Raw genomic sequence first — 25,237 nt, forward strand, 5'->3', positions numbered from 1 at the left:
TACAGCTACTTGCTGTGTATTGTTCCTTACTTTATTCACTAATCTTGTTGCATAAGAAGCCTTTAAAACCAAAGGGCATAATTAGGATAAGAGAAAATTGATTAATTAGGGTAATTGGGGTAATTTAGGATAAATATCAAACGAACAAATGTAAGGGGCATTTACACTAATTTTATTTTACACTAATTCACAAAATAATATACAATCCATATATTATCTTAACAGTAAGAGTTTCTATACACAATTTAAATTAGCGTATAGTGTATAAACCATGTTGAAATGGGTTGCGAATAATGTGCGATGTTCATATACTTGATTGAGTTTTGAAGAATCCCTTTCTATTAGGCACAGAGTTTTTATAATTTTTTTCTAAGTGTGAAATATGCCATGTACAATAAGATATTCATAATTAACAAAAGTCTCACCAACTTCGTATTTAATGCCATCCAATAATCACCTAGGAATTAATTTAGAATAATTTGACGTAGTAAGTAAAGTAGACGTGAATCAGAGCGATTTGGCGACCACTTTGTTGTTTCGTTGATATCATTGATGGCATTAATCTGCTGACCTTTATTAATTCTTCGATAGTCACACATCAATTTTATGACAATTAAACATCTATATAATAGAATACAACATGAATACGCCATCTTCAATTTTTTTTTTATTTCCACAGCACAGCATAAGCTGACTTGAAACTCAACTTTTGATTAATTTAATTTTCAAGCGAAGGTTAAATTGTAAATCAAAACAGTTTCAATAACTTTGTGTAATTATTATGTCCGGATGATTTGAAAATATCCTTTTGATTCTTCTAGTTTTCAGGTTGTTTCAGGTTTCCTTAGTCTTTAAACCCAATTATACTCTATCAATTAACATATCTTTCAAACTGAGTACTCTCGTTCTTTCTCTAGGATTATCACAACGCAAATTCTTCTAGTAGAAATTTACTCAAGGTAGGGTAAATATTTATTATATGCGATGATTTGATAACTTACAAAAATGTTTCCTAAAACAATTAGAAAAAATTATATCGCGGATAAAATTTCAATTTTGTCTGTAACCCCATAAAATATTATATCTAACTTTCAACTACAGTGTCTGCAGATCTATGGCAATAATAATTTCACTATAACACTCTTTCATCCAAGTTTTTATAAACGTCGATATTAAAAAAATTGAATTGCCTTCTGCTGGACATACGTTAGTTGTTAACTGAGTATTGAATGTAAACTTAAGTATTTTTTCGAATCACCTGTCGATCTGGTGGGTGGCTTGTAACTAATTATTTTTTTGTCTTTCTAATATTAGCAATGTCCACCACTCATCTGTTATATTTAATTTATTTAAGCTGGTACAACACTAAACTCCACTTCTTTCTTGAACATGTTAACTTGATTTAGAACTATATCCTCTCAAATTCCACCTGTAAATTTTCAAAGATCTTCTATACTGTTAGTTCGAATTACAAGATAACCTGAAATGAAGTTGTTTAGTTATGCAGCAATTGATATGTATTCATCTGCAATATTAATGCTCGACCCTCAAAATTATTAACACAACGTTCAGACCACAGACATACGACGCTTAACTTTCCCTCTACTAACCTTTCGATAGTAAACATGCTCTAAGTAATACTTTTTCAATTATTTGCTTCATGCTCGTTCAATAGCATTCGATTAATTGGAATGTAAACTTGATGGTTTGATCATTGTAATTACGAGTGAGTGTTTAAAGATTTAATCAACCTCACTTTCATCAAAAGATCCCTTTATCAAAGTTAGGGAGTATTCCTAAGATCCAGCACAACTGTAATACCCTCAAATATTTCAGTATTTAATTGAGTTTATTTTTTATATAAGCTACAGTTGAACAACATATCTGGATATCTATACTGTAATAGGCAGAACACTGTCGGTGGTTTGTTTTCCGATAGACTCTGCAGACTCCGAATTCTCAATATTTTACATTCGAGTACTCAGTTGAAAGGGGAGTTATTCATTCAATTTGAAAATCCAAATACAACGTAGAGGAATTTTAGAAACTTACACAAAGGTATTGTGAATCTTATGAAGTTATTCACTCAAGGAACACATATTTTTTGTTCAAAACAAATTGAATCCATCGAATATTGAAAAATAGATGATATTTTATATAACTAATATAAATCGAAAAAAATAAAATATTAGAATAATTTCACAATTTCGTTGTAAGATTTTCAATTAAATTCATTCAACTATATAGCTCCGTTCTCGGAGTATTTTCATATTTAAATTTATAAGAGATTTGATTTGTTTGTCACCTAAATTTTTGATATTATAATAGTAGTACGGTTTTTTTGATCCCATGATCGGATAAACATGAAATTCTTCAGAATTAAAGCAAAAACAAATATTGTATATATTTTTCCGAAGACCACTATAAAATATGACATATTTCATACGTCTACATTTTCACACAATGGCATAATTTTGTTGACTAGAGTTTTAGTGCTTTGCCGCGTGACATTTTAAATTTGACTTTTGGACCGTTGGTAAGTGACAGAGCGAATTTGAGAAAACTATAGAATTTCTGTAAGTTAAAATTTTGTAATTCATCTATTGATTGATAGAAAATATTAGTATATTGCAGTAAATTTTTGAAACTTGCAAAATGAGGAATTTCTGCGATGAAAACAACGATAACGATCAGGAGAACCTAACTCCCCCTGAAACTGTAGAAAGAGCCACACAAATTAGTGGAAATTTATTGCCATGAACATGCATATAAACAAAATATGGACTCGCAAATAAAAATTAGAATGCATTTCTTTTCTAAGAATGTGTTAATAACTCAATTGAAGAGTTACTGTTAACATTGCTACTTATTACTAATAAAGAGCTCTATTGAAGAAACAATCAGTTAATTACGTCTCAAAAATCCAATATTTTATCCAGTAAAATATCTCTAGAAAAAGCTTTTTAGCAATTTATATTATTTTTGGAATTTGTGAATGTATGCGGGAAGTTGAACTCCACAATATTAAACTTGTGATATCAAAGACGTGAATTAAGCATTCGACATTGACAATGTTTCTTTTCCTAAAACTAAACAACTTTAACAATTTCTTATTACTAACAATTTTAATATGATTTGTAAAAAATATATCAATCTATGATCTGTAGAAATTACTGTAAAAAACCAAAAATCCCTTTATTATCAAATTATCAAAAAGGAAAATGCACGAAGCGTTTTATGGGAAGAAATGAATTTGATAGATTAGTTCACGACATCGCTAAATTTTTGAAGCTACCTCATCCAGAAACTGGTACAGAAGAACATATACAACAATTTGCCGCCAATAAAAGGTGATCTTCTGGCTCTAAAACGCGAAGGTGGATGACAATCCACCGTAACTGCTGAAGATTATTTAAGCGATTCCATCAGTACGAAACTAGAAATCTCTGAACATATTCTAGAAGCTGTAAGATCCTCTAATGCATCTTTCTCAAGTCAACCGCCGCCATTTTGTCAAACTATACTTGCAGCACCAGAAAATAATTGCATAAAATTCAAAGACTATATAATCCAGTCAATTTAGACATTCGAAGTTAGGTAAATTCCCATCAAGCTGAAAATCAGTAAAATTGTTTAAAATACAATTGAACATAGAATTCGAATGTTCCCCATCATTTTCGGGTATGGAACACATTTTATTCAAGGTAAAACGTCAAAAAAATAAGTTTTTCGCAATTTTCAGCGAAGCGGTGAGTTTTATCATAAAAATACCCCAGACAAAAATTGTAGATCATAAAATTATCGATAAAAAAAACTCTATTATTACTTTTTTCCTACAAGCCACTGTTTCTGAGATATAATGATTCAAAATTTGTAAAAGTTGTCATATTTAATGATTTCACCAATATATTTTCAGCAATAAACTTTTCTTACAACATTGAAATGAACCAAGACTGGTTGTGAATATTTGTGAGAAATTTCTGTTGACTGGTGGGATTGTCATATGTTCCTCAAATAAATTATCAATTGACGAAGATGTTGCTAAAGTTCGAAGATGTTGCTCTGCAGCTTTGGTATTTCTCGTGCAATCATTATAGCCATTAAATACGACGGTAAATCTAAACGGAACATTATAACTCTTACAACTTTTTGAATCGTTATATCTCAGAAACGGTGGCTCGTAGGAAAAAAGTATTGATACGTTTCTTGTAAATAATTTTATGCTTTATAATTTTTTTGAGGTATTTTTATGATAAAACTTATCGTTTTTCTGATAATCGCAAAAAATTCATTTTTTTTACCTTTGACCTTGAATAGAAATTTTTCCTAACACGGAAATGATGGGGAACATTCAAATTTTATTTTCAATTGTGTATTAAACAATTTTTCTGATTTTCAGCTTTATGGGAATTTCTGTAGCTTCACTTTTATTTTTTTATCTAATTTGACAGGGCTAATAGTAACTTTACCACAAACTAATTAAAAAAATAAATATAACTTCGTTTTTTCTGTGGTTGTCTGAAAAATATCGTGTAAAACACGTGTTGAAAATTCGATTGCACACTTGTTATATACAATATACTATTTTAAGTTATTCGTTTCTGTGATCAAATAAATTTCTACAAAGACGTCGAAATAAACGTTTTCTTCATACTTAGGTCGAAAGTTACTCTACAAGGGTAAAAAGTACGTACCTTCAAATGAGGTATGAAGAAAAATCGTATACACTACAAGGGATGAAAGTTGAATTTTCGACCCTGCGCATCATGATATCCGAGACGATGCCCTTGTAATGTAATATACCATTTCACAATTAGTTAGTAAATAACTTCTCATACAACTTAGAACCTTCAGTGAAAATTACATGTTTATATTTTTGAGATAAGAATAGATAATGATTACATGTACATCTGTTCCTTATTTTAATCTTGTGTCCAGTTCATTGTTGGCAAGCAAAAATAACTTTAAAGTTACAACTAATTAACATTCCATAAAAAAATAATTGTCTAAGTACAAACACATAATTTGCAACAATTAATGATATTGGCAGCGTTGCCGAACTGTTTGGATTATCCAATCTTCTACTCTTACACAACAATCATATCTTTCTAATAAACAAACTTGGCAACGCTGTAGGAAGTTACTCAAACAATAAATCTTTTCTCCGACGACTTTACGACTTAGGTGTTTTTTTAATCAGCATTAATGTTATGCATTTCGCAGTAGTATTTAGTCGGGGACTTCATCGGGAAAGTAATTGTAATGTACAACACGTGAGGAAACTCGATTTATAAAACTTGTTACATAAACACCTGCGGCTGCTTTTGTAAGAAATACTCTATTTTTCTCACTGGTTGTACAATATACTATTTTTAATTACATAAAGACCTATTTATTTACAATTTTACACAGAAACTGTTATTTTTGGGTACACTATTGTTACTACGTCGCATTTGTTTTCTGTATCCAACCTTTGCTAGTCGTCATTTTTTTTTCTTTTCTCTAATTAATATACAACACATTGACAAATAATGGTGCCTCTTAGGCCTGCGATATGTGTACGTTGACCATAAAATTCAGACATGATTAAAAATAGCATACCTCTGCAGATTGATTGATTAATATGAAACAAAAAGTGTTTTGTTAAGAAAGTGGAACATTTTAATTCAATATGCAGGTAAGTTTGCTGAACTGTGGCACTATTACCTGTGATTATGTCCACATTCCTGAAATATCAATTAAAATAATTAGTACGAGTCGTTGTTGTCCGAAATAGGAAATATCATTGATATTAATTTATATATAGTAACGTATAGAGGGGCTACTCCATTGTGAAGTGTCGTACGTATGAATTAGTTGAAAAGACATTTTTCTAAGTTTTCCAAAATTAACAAATATAGTAGTTGAGTTGTAAATTATTTGAAGTTGAGAGAGTATGAAAATCATCAGAATGATTACAGTCATAAATATTAGTTATATGCAAAAAGTTACGTAGATACTTGAAAATTCTATTCCCAATTATTTTTCATAACCTCAAAATACAACAATCCTTTTTTTCGTTTTTAATTCTGCAAGATATGTAAACTTACGAAGAGCTACCAGTATTTAAGTTGCTTGCGATCGAAATAAGTTCTAATTTTTTGTGAGTCTAATAATTTCTGAGAAATTAAATTTTTTTAGAAAAAATTTGTTAGAGGAGTTTTATGTTTTAATATAAACAATTATTACGACGCTCATTTTTTTTTGTAAAGGCGTGAAATTATAAAATAGCATCATCCAGCAAAATATGTCGGAATTGTGAGAAAATGGAAAACTATTGTCTCAAAAACACGTTCTTTCCTCTCGAACTTTAGTGCTAATTATTTATTGCAACAGCAAACGAAAAATTATAACACTTACTAAATATCGAGATGTATGGAACTAAAATTAAATGAGAACTTTTACATATAGAATAGAATAGAATAGAAAGAATTAATCCGAAGGTAGTAACTCTTTGGCCGTTACTTCATCTCTTATACACAAGGGCATCCCCCAATGAGAAAACAACACTATTGCGACATTTGGAGATGACACATCTAATCTGATTGTAGGCAACAGCGACAAAGAATCAGCAATCAACCTACAGACATCAATTAATATAATATAGTTTGGAAATCGAAAGTTTCGATTCGTTTTTGTATTCTTATATATTTTTCATTTGAATAAATACTTATTTCCGAAAATTGATTGAGTATAACTAATTTATGGCCCAGAGAAAGTTATGCGCGTACTGTAGGCTACAACTAATAAATTCCCCAAAGTATGCACCATTGGGGAATATTATGAATAAATGATATTCAAATTCATCACTATTTCGTGAAGGATGTTGTATTATTAGTTGAGGTTTAGATTCCCAGTCGATGTCAATTCGGTTAGAATAATTAATTGTCGTGAACCATCCGAATATAAATGATCTCTCATCAAAGTTGAATTGATTGAATTTCAATCATAAATAAGTTAAGTTAATTCGGAATTTTTAATAAACAATCAACATTTCAGGTTTGATGACATACTCTTATTACAAATTAACTCATTATGAAAAATTTGCTTGGGAAAAGTTGTTTCTATAGTAATATATTTAAGATGATTTAAATTTATTTCTGAAAGAGAAGCTTTTGATAATAAATTTCATACATTTTTGGAGGAGTTGAATTTTGTTTAAAAAACCTATTTCACATTATTCTGGATGCGATAAACAAAAAAAAGAAAAGCTATTTTGTTAATTTTATTGATATTGCTAAATTAATCTAATAAAATATCAATAAATTCTATATAAAAACGTCATATTAGAACACACAATAACAACTTCACATTCTCACCGAATACTCTATCGCACCCTTGATGATTGTATCTTAAAGGATTTTTGGTGTCTCGTCAGAGAATGGGGTGAAAAAATCGTTTTTGTTTTGAACCCACGAAAAGTATGGATTGGTATTGAAATTGATTATCAACCCTCTCTCATTTCTTTGTTTGTCCTACCCCTACTAGTATCCTTTTCGTCATGAAAAATTAGTTATTCATAATAGCTACAATTGTGAATTACAATTATGAAAAAAATTGTTGATTTTTGACATTGGAACACATGATGGTAGCATAAGAAACAACATAGATATAATTTTCATTAGGAAAGAAGTTCAAAAATCGTGAAAGTACTTTACTTCGGTCTGAGAAAATCGGATTTTTACCCAAAGAAAGATACTCCAATAAGCATAGAAAGAATATGACGGTGCTGGATGAAGAGGTGTTTTTATGTCACAAAAAATCTAAATATAAGCACAAAATATCAGTTGCTGGAAATACGTGGTTAGGTTCATACCCTTTCCTGACGAAGCTCTGAAAATCCTTTTAGGTACCATCATGTAATATGTGGTAAAACTTTGTACTCAATCGGTGTGTTCCCTTTTTCGGAACTCCAGTCGAATAAAGCTCATAATATAGAAAAGGAAACTTCAAATAATAATTCATTACCAATTATCATCGATGTAGAATAATTTGAAGAAAAAATAAAACACAACTCAACCTCTACATCTTTTACAATTAGAAGTAGCTCCATCTGTCACTATAATCAAAATCTCTGGGGTTGAAAATATTTTGTTCTGATCAAATAAAATTTCGGACATAACTTCTCTCTAATTCACCACAAACAATGCTTTTTTGTTTTCAAACAACCCTATATACTACTAGTAGCAAGAGAATTTCGAAAATTTTTTTTATAAAATATTCAATGTAGGCTTAATAATTTGCTAACTATAAATCGCAACATTTACAAAATTCGTTAGTAATTTTCTTAGTTGATTCATCGTCTACTATTTAAAAAAAAAACACACACAGGATACAACTTTGAATAAATAAACTGAAATGGCAAACATATTGTACATTTGTGAAATATATTCCGTAAATATTTTCAATTGCGAAGGTTTTGGATACAAAATATGTTGTAGGCGATACATAAATAAATATCTTTACATTCAAAAGTTAAGGATATTCCTTAATCGTCCAGTAATCGGAACTGAATCGATAGTCTTGGCATTCTGAAACTACTAATACTATCTTGAATTGAACGTACTTGAACATTTTTTGACATGAAAAACTCTAGATTTTTGCACAAAATACTTCCACTATTTGTACTTTCTCGTCTTAAATCGAGCTAAGAGGTAACAAACGTATGCGTCTTGATAAATATTCGTTGTCCATAATCCACAAAAGTTGCCAGAAATATGTGCTATCTCGTGAAAAACTCTTAATGATGACTAATTCCAGAGACATAGAATTTAATTACTGTATTTGATGTCAAAATAAGTTCCACACGTGATGGATCGTAGTAAAAGAACTTTTCACTGCAACTATTCATGGGTGAATAATAATGAGAAAATATTTAGAAACATTGATTAGCTCTGCTCGTTTTTCATTTAAGCCTATAGTAGCGCCAGTCTAGGAGACACTCAATCAACTTGAAATAATAGGAAATGGATATTTACCTGTTAAGTGTAAAATCCAAAGAAAAATTTGTATAAGGGGGCATATGACAAAAAACCACATCACTAAGAAATCAATAATATCAACTGTTATTTTTTCAGCTTGTTCTTGGAATTTCCAAAGTTGATAGAGAGTTTCTCAATCATTCATTCATAGAGGAATAAATTTTATACTGCTGATATAATTATTCACGTCCAAGTATGTACTTGTCATGATATTTGTTAATTTTGCATACTTCTACTATTCTGATATGACTTTTATAGAAAACACAATATGAACGTAAAGTGATATAAATGAACTACAGATTTTGATAGAAAAATTAGGGAAATAAAGATCCTAAGAAAAATTATTTTAAATAATTTTCAATTGTTTGTTATATATTCATTCATAAAGCTCAATTCCCTAACATATCCATTTTTTGTCAAATCTACGCTTGTATAGTACGGTTCTCACCATTTTGTACTAGTTCAAGTAAATGGCCGAAAAAATTGAGTATCTCACTTGAATATTACCAAAACAAAACCGATAATACAATACCGATAACTGGTATTAAAAAATTTGCTAAGAATTGAATATCCCTTCAAATGATTCCAAGTTTCTCGAATTCTAGGAAGCTCATAAATATTTTATTGAGTCAGCTTTACCAATCACTAGTTATTTTATAATATAGAGGAGAAAGTAGTGAGGCAAACTTACGTAAAATGATCTGAAGATTACGAATATTCCAGAAGTACCACCAGTACATATTTATTATAGAAAAGCGATGGTTTTCTATCATTATTATAAACAATAACTTTCAATTCTCTTAATCAAACGGCCTTATCACGTATTTACACCAAAACCTCATTTTTTCTCATCTTTCATCAACTAAACTGCGCGTCAGCAAAAACGGGCCACCCCAAATATTTGCAAAATTATCAATTTTTAATAATAGCTTATTTATTAATTCAGTGAAATGGGCTAGTAAAGAAGAGAAAAAACTTCTAGGAACCAAGGAAACGATGCAATTATTGTTAGTTACTGGTCAAACACCGAATAAAAATTTCGACTACTTCATATACATTTATTATGACACCACTGCCGGCCCGTACGGGTGAAAAAAAAAACAACAGCTCGATTAGATCGTTGTCTCACGATTACTACTTTGCGAGACCGAACGCAAACCTCTAAAATGCTCCAAAACGGCCCTCAACAAGTTCTCGGAATAGCAGTCTATTGTTCGACGAAGGTTGAAAGAAAGTGGTTTGACAGCTTGCAGTCCAGCTTGGTTACTCACAGACGACGCAGATTTTATTTTGCTCGTGAACATAAGCATGCATTGGATAGTAGACGACTGGAAAAAGGTATTGTTCATGAGTGTAGAATGTTCCTGTATGGCAACGCTGGCAGAAATACGGAAGAGCTGGAGAACGGTATCCTGCCAGTACTCGGTTACCACGGGTTGCGTATGGGGGTGGCTCAGTAATATTTTGAGCAGGTATTTCTTTTGAGGCACACATGGAACTCGTCGTGATTGACAGAGACACACTAACAGCACGACGATATATTGCAGAGATCCTAGAAGATATTGTACTATCATATGCCGTATTTATTCTTAATGGTATACTGCTAATGCGAGATAATGCTCGACCGCACACGGCAAGAATTGTAACGGCGAATATTGAAGAGGTTGGTATTGCAAAAATGGACTGGCCCACTCAAAGCCCCGATCTCAATCCTATTGAATATACTTGTGACCAGCTCAAAAGACATCTAAGACGTCGCATACCTGCTTTATAAACACGTGAAAAGTTCCGATTGGCGCTGATTGAGAAATGGACCAATTTTCCTCAAGCAAACATTCAGAATGTCTTGCTTTCTACGCCCACTCGTAGCAGAATTGTTATTCAGTATCGAGTTGGCAATAAGCCTTTCTAAAGTGTTGATTACTTTCCAATTTTAACCCGTATAAACACCATATAACATGCTAAAAGCATTAATGAATAAATACATGATATATTTAAAAAAAAATTTGGGTAATTTCGCAAATTTTTGGGGGGTCTGCTTTCATTGACGCGCAGTGTATTTAGTGATTCGTTAATATTCTGTAGTGATTAGTTTAAATAGCTTTAGACGGCATAATGTTAAGAATAGTTCATCTTTCTTTCTATATATTCCAATCTATGCTACATTTTGCTTTGTATTGACATCGTTTTTATTATGTTAATAAGTATTAAAAATTCTGAGAATGCATCTATAAAACGGTTTACGCAGTGAAGGTACGAAAATCTGTTGAAAAATAAATCAGCCATTTAGATTAAGTTAAAATTATTGTCTAATTAGTTCCATATAATTTTCATTGGTCCTGTAAACATGTTTTTATAAATAAATAGTCTTATTCTTCCTTACTCGTTTCTGTTATTGAACAGCTTTGCCATATATCAATGAATTTCTTGTCATATTCAATTATATTGAAATGAAATTGTGAGTATTAGTTCTAACTAACAAAAATTCGTACCTCCATTTCCAAAAACCAACTTTTTAAGATTGATTTGTTATTTGAATCGAAAGAAAGTTTGATTCCAGAAGGTAAGTTTTCAAGTAGTTAAGTACAGACGCATCTAAATAAAGTTGAAGACCACCAGAATAACCCAAATTCTATTTTTTAACTGAACAACAATGCTGAATATGGAATAATGAAATAATAGTTATAAGCAAATAAATTATTTTGTTCAATAACTAGTAAGAACCGTTTAGCATTACAATTTTCTTGTCAGTACTGTTAATTGATAATGTAGGGTCGATCTAATGGCCATAATAATTACTGCGCCTGTTTATATTGTCAGTCTCAATGAGAGTAAAAATAAAAATTAGTTTAAGTACATCCTGGTCAAAGTTTCAACAGTATAGTATTCAATCAGATTATAATTATATTAACAGTTACAATTGGCAGCTTGAGGTCCATGAGGAGTATCTGTTAAGCGCGTGGATTTGGTTCCACTGCTCATCAAATTTGGATCTGTATCTAAACTGTCCGACATCTTATCGCATATTATGTCTACCAGGCGTTCAAACACTGCCTAAAAAAATAAATTCAATGAATGAATGAAATTATATTTTTGCAATGAAAAATACCTTGACATTTATATTTTCCTTTGCGCTGGTTTCAAAAAATTCGACTCCAAGTTGTTCAGCTAGTTGTTTTCCTCGTTCAAAACTGATCACTCGTTCGTCTTCCATGTCGCATTTATTACCAACCAAAATTACTTGAGCATTGTCCCAAGAGTAAGTTTTGATTTGAGTTACCCTGAAAATGGAAAAAAAAATATTATGGAGTCAAAAACATTTCCGAAAACATTATTCCTTTATACATCGGTTGAAACCACGCATCTTTTGCAACTAATGTGAGGCTAGAAAGTTAAAAACTCGTACATTGATTGCGCGTCGTGATTCCCTCGAATACGCATCGACTACGCCTCAAGCGCACAGAAGTCTAAACCTAAAACTCTCTGTCCTAATAGTGTAATATAGTGTAGCAGGTGTCCTAAGAAGAATGACACGGATATATCTTCGAAACCTCTAAAAGTTTAATTCCGAGGTGAAAATTTTATCAAAATATTTTCTTCACAATTATAAATTTCGCATCCTAGTTATTCCACCGCTAGGGGACATCTTAAACTTCATAAACTTCACTACTTTAAAGGTCATCGAAAGTACTAAAAGAACTACTTATTATAAAAAGAAAAAAAAACATCACTGTTGCTAAGGCATTTCTGACGAATATTTTATTCGAGGTCTACAAGACTCGTGACTTTGAGAATAAAAAGCCTTGAACTGTTAAACGCTAGGACACATATATCATACACATTTCCGATCCGACTCCGATCTACTTGTGCCCCCTAAAAAAAAGCGGTTTGGTACGATTGACCCCATATGTCATACAAGCTTCCGACTAACGTCGATTTTCGATTTAGCTCGCCGCAACTATCCCAGTTTTGATTCAAATAAAATCGCAGCGGTCTTGCGCGAAAATATTCAAAAAACTTAGTAATTGCTATGTAGCAATGATTGGAAAAGAATCGCAGAAATTTAGTGTAGGAAACCAAAAAAAAAACAGGTTTTGGATATATTCTGTTAGGGGAAAAATATCTACAGAGATTTTTCTACATTTTTATCCCATTATCATAAAGTAATTAGAGAATGGTGCATCCACAAGAAAAATGCTCAGCGAGACGCATCCCACGATATAATGAATAGACTAGACAATCAAAGCATGATCGAAAGCAAGATCGGAGACCGTTCGAAGACATATCAGAAAAATGTGAATTACGCCGCTCGAACCCAAAATAGAATTTGAGTTTTAGTTCGTGTTGAATGCGTTATTGCTTTATTCATTTTGGAACAATATTCTCGTAGTGTTGGTTGTTATTTAAACCATGGTGCTTTCGAAATTATAAATTCCCGTGACGTCTTTCTACTGCCACGAAAGCGAAATATGTGCTGTTTCACGTATCCATTGAGTTAAAATGGGTCTATTGGTTTATAATAGTTTTTTCTTGTGGTATAGGTTGGCTTGAACGTATTACAAGTGCTAGACGGTTAATGACAAGCAATTGATGTATTGTCTCTACTTTTGAATAAAATATCTTAAAGATTTTCACATATTCTCTATCTTGTCAGTCCATTTGACGCTTAACTCTTCATTCCTTACTTTTAAAAGTGAATATTTGAATGGCATAGTGTAAGATGATGGGAAAAACAACTTCCAAACTCGCGGCACTGGCAAATCATTGCCATTCTTGGGAATAATAGCGATTAATGTCTTGTTGATGAGTATGTTTACTACACTAGTGCAAGAGCAGAATCTACGTTATACGCCTATCTTCTTGTTCTATTATTGAAATAATAGACATAAATATAAATTCTGTATTGATCAAACGGATAAATAAACGAATAGAGTTGAAAAATTTTACTCCATTTTAAATATTTCATGTTGAAACCCATTCTACTTCTACCAGCAATCATTTGAGTATCTTTTGGCCGAGTTCTATCTAGTTCCGTACAACGAGGGTTGTACGGATTATTTACTAAAATTTGTTCCTACTGTTAATTTGCTGACTAATAGGTATACAGAAATATGTTTGTAAGGATTCAATAATTTTTTTTTCAATGAAATATTTATGAGGTAGGCAAAATATTAACTACAACCTAATTTTTTCAGCTTTTAAGAACACGTGGCACACTTATTATTTATCGGATATGTATTAGGCAAAAACTCAGTAATTTGGAATGCTCTCACTTTATGTGAAGAATATTAAAAACAGAACAATAGGAAAAACTATACTCCAAGTGAATATATTTTAGAATATCTGAGTTTAGTGTTGGTTTAGAAGTAAACAGTGTGTTCAGGATATATTTATTGGTTATTGAGTAGTACATATTGAATGAAGAAAATGTTTTTGATTAATTTCACATAATTATTATAATGCCAAATTTTATTAACAAATCTCCAAAGACTACGAAATAAGGGAAACAGATCGATATTTGTATATATACTAGGGCTTCTAATAAGTTTTGTAATATACAAAAAAAAAACAAATATCAATAATCTTGCCACCAATTCACACGAGTTTTTTTTGAGCGATTGTCAAATTATGCATCATCCAGAACGAACAAATCTTTCTGACAGCCAAATGTTAGTGGAACAAATGATCCAAGTATGCTTCAATCTCACGGTATGTCACATAACTGATCATAACAATATCAGTTCATGCATATCATCGATGTTTTATGGCACAACAGCCAATTTTGGACGATCTTGATCGGCATACTGTTGTTGATTAAATTCACGTCTAATGTCATAGAAAATTATCGCCATTTTGTACCAATATGAATGTTTCGAGTCTCTGTGAACAACTCAAATACTCAATTCAGTGTTGCCATATCTTAAAACTTAATTAGCGACCCTCGTATTCAATAAAAAAACCATTGGAAAACAGACTAATATTCAGTGATTAATATGTTGTGAAAATTTCATTCTATCATGTATTTTGTAAAAATGTAAAAGATTTTATGTAACTTTTGTATCAATAATGGTAATTGTATTTTTAACGTGAATAATAATAAATTTTTTCTAAAATACTCACCAATCTTGTACACTATTGAAAGATTCTTCATTGGTAATATCATACATAAGGATAAAACCCATAGCTCCCCTATAATATGCTGTCGTTATGGTTCTGTATCGCTCTTGACCAGCGGTGTCCTTCAAATTATTAACACAATAACATCAAAATAGTTCAAAATATATGATACGATGTTATAACTTTTCTTCATAATACACGAATAGTTAAAACTATCTGTATATGACAAAATACTTATAATAAAATCATGAAAATTTCTACGGTTGGGTTTTCGGACTAGAAATCGACTGTAACTTCGTTATTTTAAATCCAACACCCTACATATTAATATAATAATATTAATACATTTTTGAAATCTACGTAAAATTTTAGTATACTTTTGTTTGAAAACTTTTCTCGAAAAATGCATACTTTTTGAGTTATTGATTGTTTTGTAAAAAATTTGACCATTGTAAATAAAATTTAGACCACACCTGCATCTCTAATAATTTACAGAAAACATTTAATATCTGGATAACCGTGAGGTTTAGGTATAGGAAAGTATTCATGAATTCGCCTTATTTTTTACCCCTGAATGCATTAAAATAGAAAAAACCGGGTGGTTCTATTCAAAAAAATGAAGAAATTTAATATTTATGAAGTGAAGTTTGAACACTTTTTATACACACCTTGTATAAACTGGAAAATTTTTCGACCTAAATTGAAGTACGTCAGACCTTGTAAGTATTTTGCCATATACAGATAGTTTTAACTCGTATATAAGTGCTTGTTGAGAAGATTCAAATATCCTTGTTCACTTTCTTTTTGAACAAGATTTCAAATAGGTTAGACATTTATTAACATATTCATAATATGAAGTATGTAAAAGGCAGTTCGTACATTACCGAATGTATAAACATAAATCTTTTTATGATCATCCCCTTTCAGTCGAGTCCTTAAGCTCTTTTATTTGTATATAAAGTTTTCTCCTTGACCTATTTCATTTTTGTAGTCGGTCTTTACGAGTTTGACATAAAACATACAGAATGTGTAATAAATATATTTTTATCAGACACGACTATATTATGAAAAACTTATTATGTGTTACTGCCATTACCGTTGACGACTGCTTCCAAACATAACGTTTCCACAACATTATCCATCGAAGCTTGTATTCAACATTCAACCAATTTAATCTTTTGCCTTCGGCCGTTTGTCAAGTCAAAATATATAAAAAATAATGATATTAAATAAAAATTATGTCTATCCAAGTACTCAATGGTACAGGGCATCACTTATTCGAAAGAAATCGATGAAGGTCAATTAAGATGGTTCGGTCAAGGCATGAGAATGGAAGAAAAACGATAAATACGGAATATATAGGTAGTACGAACTAAATAAAGCAATAAAGATGAACCGAGACGTAGTTGGTTAAAAAAAAATAAAAGATGAAGGAAAAAAACGAGGCAGGAAAACAGACACATGATGGGTAAGTATGGAAATATGAATTAGAAAAGAAGCTCACGCAATGACTAAACTTCAACAAGCATAAAAAGGTAGAAACTCATTAGGACTAAAGTGAGCTTATGTACATTGCCCATTACAGTCGAGCCTAGGACGATTACGTAACTAGGTTTACAGATGATTGCTAGTCAAAAAAGATTTTGGAGTGGGGACCTAGTCAAGACGCACCCAGTAGTAGGGGACGTCACCAACGAAATAATCCCTCGATATTAACCGAATAAGATCAAACTGGATGATTGCCGCACCAAACCCACACATATGGATTCAATGAGTTTTCAGAAGTGGTAAATGATAATAAATGAAATCTAAATACTAAGCGGTATAGTGCATGATGAAACATTCATGAAAAAAAAAAGATTATTCCATTTGTGGGCGGTGAACAGTGATCAACAAGCCCGACGGAGGGCACCTAAAGTTTATTGGCTAGATAAGAATCATAAGAATTAACAAAGAGTGTCTTTTAGGGACAAAACTACCATTAATTTATATTGATATTTGAGCAACAATTTATCTTTGCTACCTCTATAACGTTTGCTTTTAAGCAAAATCTTTTATGGCTAAAATTTTCATTGTTTGTATAGACTTATGAATCTTATGTGTTGTTAGAAGATATTTTTAATTGAGATCGTTGTTCCGATAATTTTTTGATTGAATGATCCAGTTGTCTCGACTAGCAAACTTTCATGATTAAAATTTCGGTAATTGTAGTTGTTCAACATAGCAGAAAAAATCCTCGGTTGTTTTTTTTTATGTAAATACTTTTTCTTGCTAATATAGTTTCTTTGTAATTCGGTACTACTTAATATTCAGTAAGTTATTTTACTGTTATACCTAGTTTATTAATAATTTACAGACTCTCTTAGTTGCAAATATTTTAGGTTTTTGAATAAAAACTTTCATTTTAGTACATAGTAATGTTATCGAAGTTTTTAATGGATCTCATTCCGATTTTACACTTAAACTGTAAAGTTCAGAAAACGTGATAGTGAAAAAGAAATGAACTCACCCATATTTGTAGCTTCACTCTTTTATCGTGTCTGAAAACAGTTTTGACTTTGAAGTCAATGCCGACTGTGCTAACGAATGCTGAAGTGAAACTATCATCGGCATATCTAAAGAGAAAGGACGTTTTACCGACCGAACTGTTTCCTATTATCAACAATTTAAACATGTAATCGAAATTCTGATCGGCGGCATCTTTTGGCCATTTAACATCTGCACCACCCATCTGAAATAAACAGAATATCTAATAAACTAAAATATACGAAATTGCGTGGGTTTTTCATAGTAATAGGGACCAAAATTTTGTCTGAAAATTCAACGTCTCAATAGTAAGTGTGTGAATGATTCCTGATGATAAAATATTTTGGACAAGTTCAATAGCTGTCAAATAAACTTCTGTTACTTCTAAAAGGAGGCGGGATTTATTTTTTTACCAATTATTTAATTTTGATCAATTATTTGACTGTTTGTCTAATCAAATTCCCGAATATCATATTAAACGATATTTGCCAAATATAGTTGGCTATTCACGAGATGTTGAGACCTCAAATCAACGAGGCATTTGGTGAATAATCAATGACGAGAAGCACTTCTTTATTTCATATTGTGTTTCAGCACCAACAAATAACACTATAATTAGTGAGACAATTTGGGTATTAGGACGTACTCTAATTTCATCTTCGACCCAATTTTTTAAATATACATAAAAATCTTTTCTATAAAAGTATATGTTAATGAATAGATAAACTTACACCATCCCAAAAAGATCCTAGAGGGATTTCGGCGAACGATATAAATTTGCTGAGTTGTTTGTGTCTTCTGCAGGCACAATCATCATCACCTATCATTACCACATGTTTCAATTAGAGCTCTTGGTACATACTGCTCTCGATTGATATTTACAAGTGAGAAGCAATATGGAATAGGCATGTTATTAAGCAAATATTTAGGCGTCTTATATTCAATAAAAATATAAAATACATGAGGTACTGAATACTTAATATTTTTTAACAGAAGTGAATACTTGATATATCATTCATCTTAAAATTGTTCGAATATGAAATTGAAATTGATATGGCACAGTAAATACATAAAAGCATAACCGCCGGACATTTGGAAGATCAAAAATATAAAGCAATGTAGTTGACGAAGCATATGATGAATGATTTGATACATATAAATTGTACAAACAAACTGAAACATTGAAATTATTCAATAAGACCAGTGAAGAAATAAAAAAATTGGATGAAAATGTAATGTGGGCTCCAATTTAAGCCGAGAGATTGCAGAATCGGAATGGGCGTTGAGTAGAGACAGCGTATTGTGAGCATATGATGAGATTCGACGTGTTTAAACATTGCACTATGTATGTAACTTTAGAGATTTTCCTTCAGTTTCCAGTAGTGAAGTAATATTATATAGGAATTTATTATATAAGAACCTCAATATATTTGACTACACATCTACCGATCAAAGCTTTTGCCGACCCCATAATCCATTCATTAAATTTCAAAATAATACGGTGTCGTACAAACTAAAAATAATAATTGTGAGTTATTTCATCGATGTTTATGATTGTAGCTTAACCCCAGTTTTCCCTGTGAGACTATGATTGATACTTTTTGAACCAATTGTTTTCGTTCTCGCAAATTCAGATCAAGAAACTGTCAATTGAAACTCATACATTGATCGCAAGTCTATTAATTAAAAATATCTTGACGTACCGTGGACCACAACGTGAAAAAATATGCATACACCAGGAACTTTGGCAATAGAAAACATTCAAGGCGGCCTCGAAAAACCACAACTGATAAACGCATTGTATCGATCCTATCAGTTTATCATATCATGTAATATAAGGATATGCCTTTTGAGTACTTCTACAGTTGAAAGGAGATTGAGGAAAACAAACCATTTTGGAGTGAAAAAAGAGTGCAGTAGCCCAAATTACATAAAAATTGGGTGCATGAAGAATAAGAGAGAGTTTTATGCAGTGATAAGTTAAAGTGTGAAGTTTTTGGGTCTAAGAGAAGACTACATTATGTTACTTTTTTCAATTAAAAATACTATTTTTTCCATAAAAATTCTAGTTCAAATGAATTGTTTCTTTTTTCATCAAATTCCACTAAACTTTCTTTTAAATGCTCTTTTTTTGAAAATACTATTCTGAAGAAATCAATTGCCTCTGTTACAGCCTCCTCTCCTGTCATATACAAGCTTTTTTTGACTCTGCTCCCCAATTATTTACTTTCATTATTCAATTATTTGTTCTCCCCGTTGTGTGAACTTGATATTTTCCATCATGTCTGCGAATAATGTTGCGATTCAACTTATTACTTCAATATATTAATTGTTTATTACATCGATGTTTAAATACTTTATCAGAGTATATTGAACAAAATCCAATGTTTAATCCACGTTGTAACAATCTGAATTATTCGGATCCCTTGGATCATGCTAACGGTGCTTCCATGGTATATGTGAAAATACCTCCATGGTAAATTGATAAGAAACACACCAATAAAAAACATAATTTAGTCTGCGCAGGTCAAAATAAAACCGGATGTTTGATACATTTGTAATTCCCACTGAAAACAGGGGATGACTGAATGATGGTTTAGGGGTGGTTTGGAGGAAGGCTGATGGCATACCTGGTAAAAATGGATGAGATTTAGAGGAAATAAGGCCTTAAAAGTATTAATAAAGAATGTATTTCGTTCTGGTTAGCGCCAGATCGGCAATAAAATTATTTTTCAGCATGACAACGATCCCAAGCTTTCGGCGAAGCTGTGCGAATATTATTTGAAAGAATTGGAACGGAAGAATGTACTGAAAGTAATGATGTTGCTGTTATATTCGCCTGACCTCAACCAGATTGAGTTGTTGACAAACTGGATAGGTAAGTCATGAAACGTTGTCCTACGTACATTTCACATCCTTGGAATATCCTGAAAAACGAGTGGATCCAAATAAACGACGATGACATATCCTCTTTGAGCTTTCATAATTATTGTAAAGCTAAAGGAACTTTTCTTAAACAACTTAGGTTTGATATGTTCTTGATCAAAGCACCATCGTATGAACAGTTTGTAGGATTTCATTAAAGTTGAAATTCCTTTTTGCACTCGTATTGTTGATAATTTATAATTCGATTAGCAAAAATTTGGTGATTATTTCGAAAATGATAAATAGAAATTTGTAATTATATAGAGTACATACGGTTTGTTTTGAGAATTAAAGTATTATCGATATAACTGAAGTGCCACCAAAATGCACTTACGACATATTGTTTGTCGATCATATCAACATAACAATCTTTGTTTTATACTGATAATTGAATCAATTCATTTAGGATGGCGACATAGATTCTAGTGGATGTTCATTCTATTTTCTAATCTATTGATTCATTTCATTATCATTGAGAAAATATTTGCCTAATCGTCGAAGTTTTGAACAGATCTTCAGTATACCATATATCAGCTTGGATTTATATATATCGTTATATAGGATATTCCGGGACTTGATGCAAAAAATGAATTCCTTCCTACGACCCCTCGTTTCTGAATTATAGGCCAATAGTTAACAATCAGTAACTTTTACAGAGACAAAATGTACAATCTAAAGATAGCAAAAATTAATTTTTTAATCAACAAAAAATAGCTCGATGAAATTTATGGCTAGATATGTAGATTTATAGAGCGTTGTACACGCCAAACAAACCGTCGCCATAAAGACACATTATAAAGAAAATTATCAGAAATTGTGATTATTTATTGAAAATAATTACAGGTGATTTTGAAACACAATCAAACAATTCTTTGAGAACTAATGAGTAAATACCTAAACACTTGTACTGCAAACTATCGAATCAGCTCTATTTAACGTCTGAAAAAAATCAAAAGTTTATCACAGAAAACTTGATATAAGTTTAGAATTTGTGGGTTGTTAATGTATTCAATTTAGTTGTATAAACTAGACGAACCGACAGGTCGTGGCACATTCCGAAATCAGTACACAGAATTCATACTAGCGAATGATTTCATACGTATCCTTAAAAGAATTTATCATACCTGGAAAAAATGCAAATTATCGGCCATTGAATAAATTCAAGTGAGGTCCAATTTATCTGGAAATCCTGCTGTAGTTCCAAGAAAATGATTTTAGTAAACAGGAGTGTAGAGATTATTGTCAGGTATTATGAAGCATGGAAGCATGGAACCAAGAAGATCGAAGGTCGAATACAAAGTACTAGAATGATACGACGAGTAAGTAGGACTAAAGAGGGCCGTGATCGTCGACTTTTAGCATCAATATTTTGGGACCATACGATTAACTATAATATACATATTCAATCTCTAGCCAAAAAAAGACATTATATACTTCTTAGAATACATTGCAGGTATAACTCTTTTCTATATATCTTCATAGCTCTAAGAGATTGATAAAACCAACTTAGTGGTTTCCGATGTAACTACTCAGCATGAGTGTGAATAGACGCAAGTGTATAAGAAGTTCAGCTTCAGCCCACTATTGAAGTTACTGTACAGGAACTCACCCAATTGGAGTGAAATTTCAATTATTTTTCGAAATCAAAATTTCAAATGTTAATTAGATTTTCGATTTTCCACGTTACCTCCCAAGAAATCAATAGATGTATCTTTGAGTTCCTCGCGACTAGAAAAAGTGCATAAATCAGTATAAAAAAAATGATTTTAAACTATTATCAATATTTTTCTCGGATTCTTACTTTTTTCATATTGAGAATAGTCTGAAGAAATATATCTATGAACATTTAAAACGATATCTCAATCAAATGAACAAGCATTCTTCACAAAAAAGAGAAATAAGTCTTACAAATATGATTTGAAAACGAAAAAAAAGTTCATTCATTCATTCGTACAAAATAACTCTGTTAATAATAGTCTTATGTTATACAATAACAACTTTTCTTAGAAACAACGGTTGATGAAAACTTACACTTTCCGTGAAATATCCAATCGGAATTTCTACCCAAGAGATAAGCCTGTTAGATCGACGTTTTTTCAATTCAAATGCATGGTCACCTGTTAACGTTAAGTTCAATGTTAGGAAAAAAAATCGAGCCACTTGCGTTGGACAACCCCTCTTAAGGTCGATTCATAAACTTGACTTTACGTTTACCGTTGCCGTTCGCGGGTGACGTTTTCTGTTTGACGTTCGTAGCAAATTCTACAACCTGCTCATTAACTTGGCATTGCTGCCGTTAACCTTAAAATTTTGTTATTCTTTTTTAACCTGAGTACTTCTTTCTCTTTTTCTGATTTTTCCTTATTTTTGTTTGTAAAACGGTATTTATGGTGAAAATCGTTTTTTATTGAGTGCATTTAGCCTTATCGTGTGAGCAATAGCAATAACAAAACTTTAAAAGGAAAAAGACCATGAGAAGGTTCAAAGTGAGACCAATAAACAAATGTCGGAAATTTAACGTCTTATGTCAAAATTATGTGAAAAACAATACGGATGTGATTGGCTCAATCAAAATACAAAATTCGTTGAAAGTCACCAACTGCAGATGGCTACGTCAAACGGCAATTATGAATGGTCTTATGCATTTCAATGTTTCTAATTTTGAAACAGCAAACGTCAACGGCAAAGGCAAACGGAAAGTCAAGTTTATGAATCAACTTTATTATTGACTTGAGTACTAGCGAACTAATAATAATGAGATATATCATATACAATTGAATTAATGCAAGTTCAGTATAAAAAAATTAAATATTATTATATAGATAGAGACCCCTAACCAGTTACATAAAAACATGTTCTAACAATATATGTATATTTTTTTACCAGTATGATTTCCACTTATTAGTTTGAACTTAGAGAAGAACATGCCCAATTAGACAAAGTGCTCAAACTTAACGACCATTTTTAAAATGCAAAAGAATCGAGAGACCCCTCAAAAAATTGGTTCGAGCCTTTCATACAATTCGATATCAAAGATTCGAACATACGGGACGTGGTAAAAATACGATGAATGAATCTTTATAGCAGTAATTACTGCTACGCTGTATCCATTTCCAGTAGTGTATCGCATACCCCTATGGGCTCAGACTTATCACTCGACTACTATAGCCCTTTTTTAGTGTTTTTTAAGTATGCGTGATACATATGCAAAAATGAACAAACGTTCGAATGTGTGATTAGTCAGTTTGTAAATAATTTAAACTATCGAAAGACTAGAGCTTCGTTGTACAGGCTCTCAATAAAGCTCTAACTTTGACTTTTTTTATAGTGAAGAGCTGAAGAATTGAATTTATGCACTTGTATCCGTTTATGTAACTAAAAGAAAGCAAATCACTTCATTCAAGATCATTATTAAAGAAACATGAGGATTAGACTAAAAAGTTAATATATACTGAGTGGCAAAAGACAGCTTTTCATGATTGAATTGAGAAAAAGACTGCATTTGCTCCTGGAAAACAAAAGTTTTGAAAATGAGGATGCGCAGGTACAATATTTTGAAATCAATGGAATAAATATCCATGAATGATCGACAAAATGACGTAGTTTCTGGTCTACTCAATCACAATACAGACATTCTGCTAATCCAACGAGTGAGTAAGAAAATATGTGAGGAAACTTTTCCCGAATTTTCTTGACAAAATTATTTGTTGAAATTGCAGTTAAGTCTACGGTTCTCATTGGAATATTAGTACCTAATGAAGTGAAACGCTAAGGTTATAGTCATTATTTCCTTTAAATGTGACGGAAAAGTGCAATCAGATTTTTTACACGGGAACAAGTATAAAGTCCGAATTTACAAAGGTGTTTGTTATTTATCATGACAACACGTCGTCCACATTTCGTTTTTGGTCACCAATAGTCTTTCCGTCGGTCCAAATCCACTTTAATCACCAGATTCCATACCATGCGACTTCTGGTTTTTCACTACTTAAAAAAAATAATTCTGGTAACTCATTCGCTTGAGGCTAATTGTTATTTCTAGTATCCATTTTCAAAGTTATGACAAAACAAACTATAGTGTACATAGATGTTATTAGATGACATATTTATACTGTTAGTATGCAAAAAAAATAAAGAGCATATTATTTTAAGGAATGAACGGAGAAATGTCGCTTGTTTCAAATTTGTAAGCAAAATTTTTATGAAAGAAACGTAGCATTATATTTTTATGAGCAAATCGTGATTAGTATAAGCTTGTTAATGTGAAATATTGAGAAGAAAAAGGAAAATTATGATACTATAAATTCATTCATTCCCTGTTGACATTAGTTTTCCAACGAGTGAATCGAAATGAATGAGAGATGAATACTAATTATTCATATTTACAATATAGTGTCGAATAATTTTTCAACCGATTAAAAAAAATAGGCAATAACTCGATCTGCAGTATCATCTCAATATTTGGAAGAGATGAAGTTTTATACATCAAAAAAAATTTAAATATCTATTTTTGCTGATTCGGTCAAAGCTTGGTTCAGATAAACAGTGTGGTGCAAATGAAAGGAATAAATTCGATTATCAATAGAAAGAAATCAAGATGATTTCAATCAGGTGACCTAGGCGGCCATTTTATTGTGTTTTACCTCCAC

The 25,237-nt window shown here is 31.4% G+C and overlaps 1 protein-coding gene across 10 annotated transcripts in view; it reads right to left on the reverse strand.

The window, feature by feature from the left end:
* Positions 1–4,425: 4,425 nt before the first annotated feature.
* Positions 4,426–25,237, reverse strand: part of LOC130902401 (ras-related protein Rab-3) — a 59,167-nt gene continuing 38,355 nt past the window's right edge. For 8 of the 10 annotated variants that reach the window (XM_057814522.1, XM_057814523.1, XM_057814526.1 and 5 more), the window contains 4 exons: positions 17,647–17,868; positions 15,141–15,259; positions 12,130–12,301; positions 4,426–12,074 (listed from right to left, as the gene is read on the reverse strand). In XM_057814522.1, the coding sequence (XP_057670505.1) occupies positions 11,928–12,074; positions 12,130–12,301; positions 15,141–15,259; positions 17,647–17,868 (660 nt within the window). In that variant the 3' untranslated portion in view covers positions 4,426–11,927. Of the gene's footprint in view, positions 12,075–12,129; positions 12,302–15,140; positions 15,260–17,646; positions 17,869–18,394; positions 18,484–22,619; positions 22,706–25,237 lie in introns of all 10 variants that reach the window. The other 2 variants (XM_057814520.1, XM_057814521.1) reach the window with 2 other exon arrangements.

Source organism: Diorhabda carinulata, chromosome X (assembly GCF_026250575.1).
Source record: "Diorhabda carinulata isolate Delta chromosome X, icDioCari1.1, whole genome shotgun sequence".
Taxonomy (NCBI): domain Eukaryota; kingdom Metazoa; phylum Arthropoda; class Insecta; order Coleoptera; family Chrysomelidae; genus Diorhabda; species Diorhabda carinulata.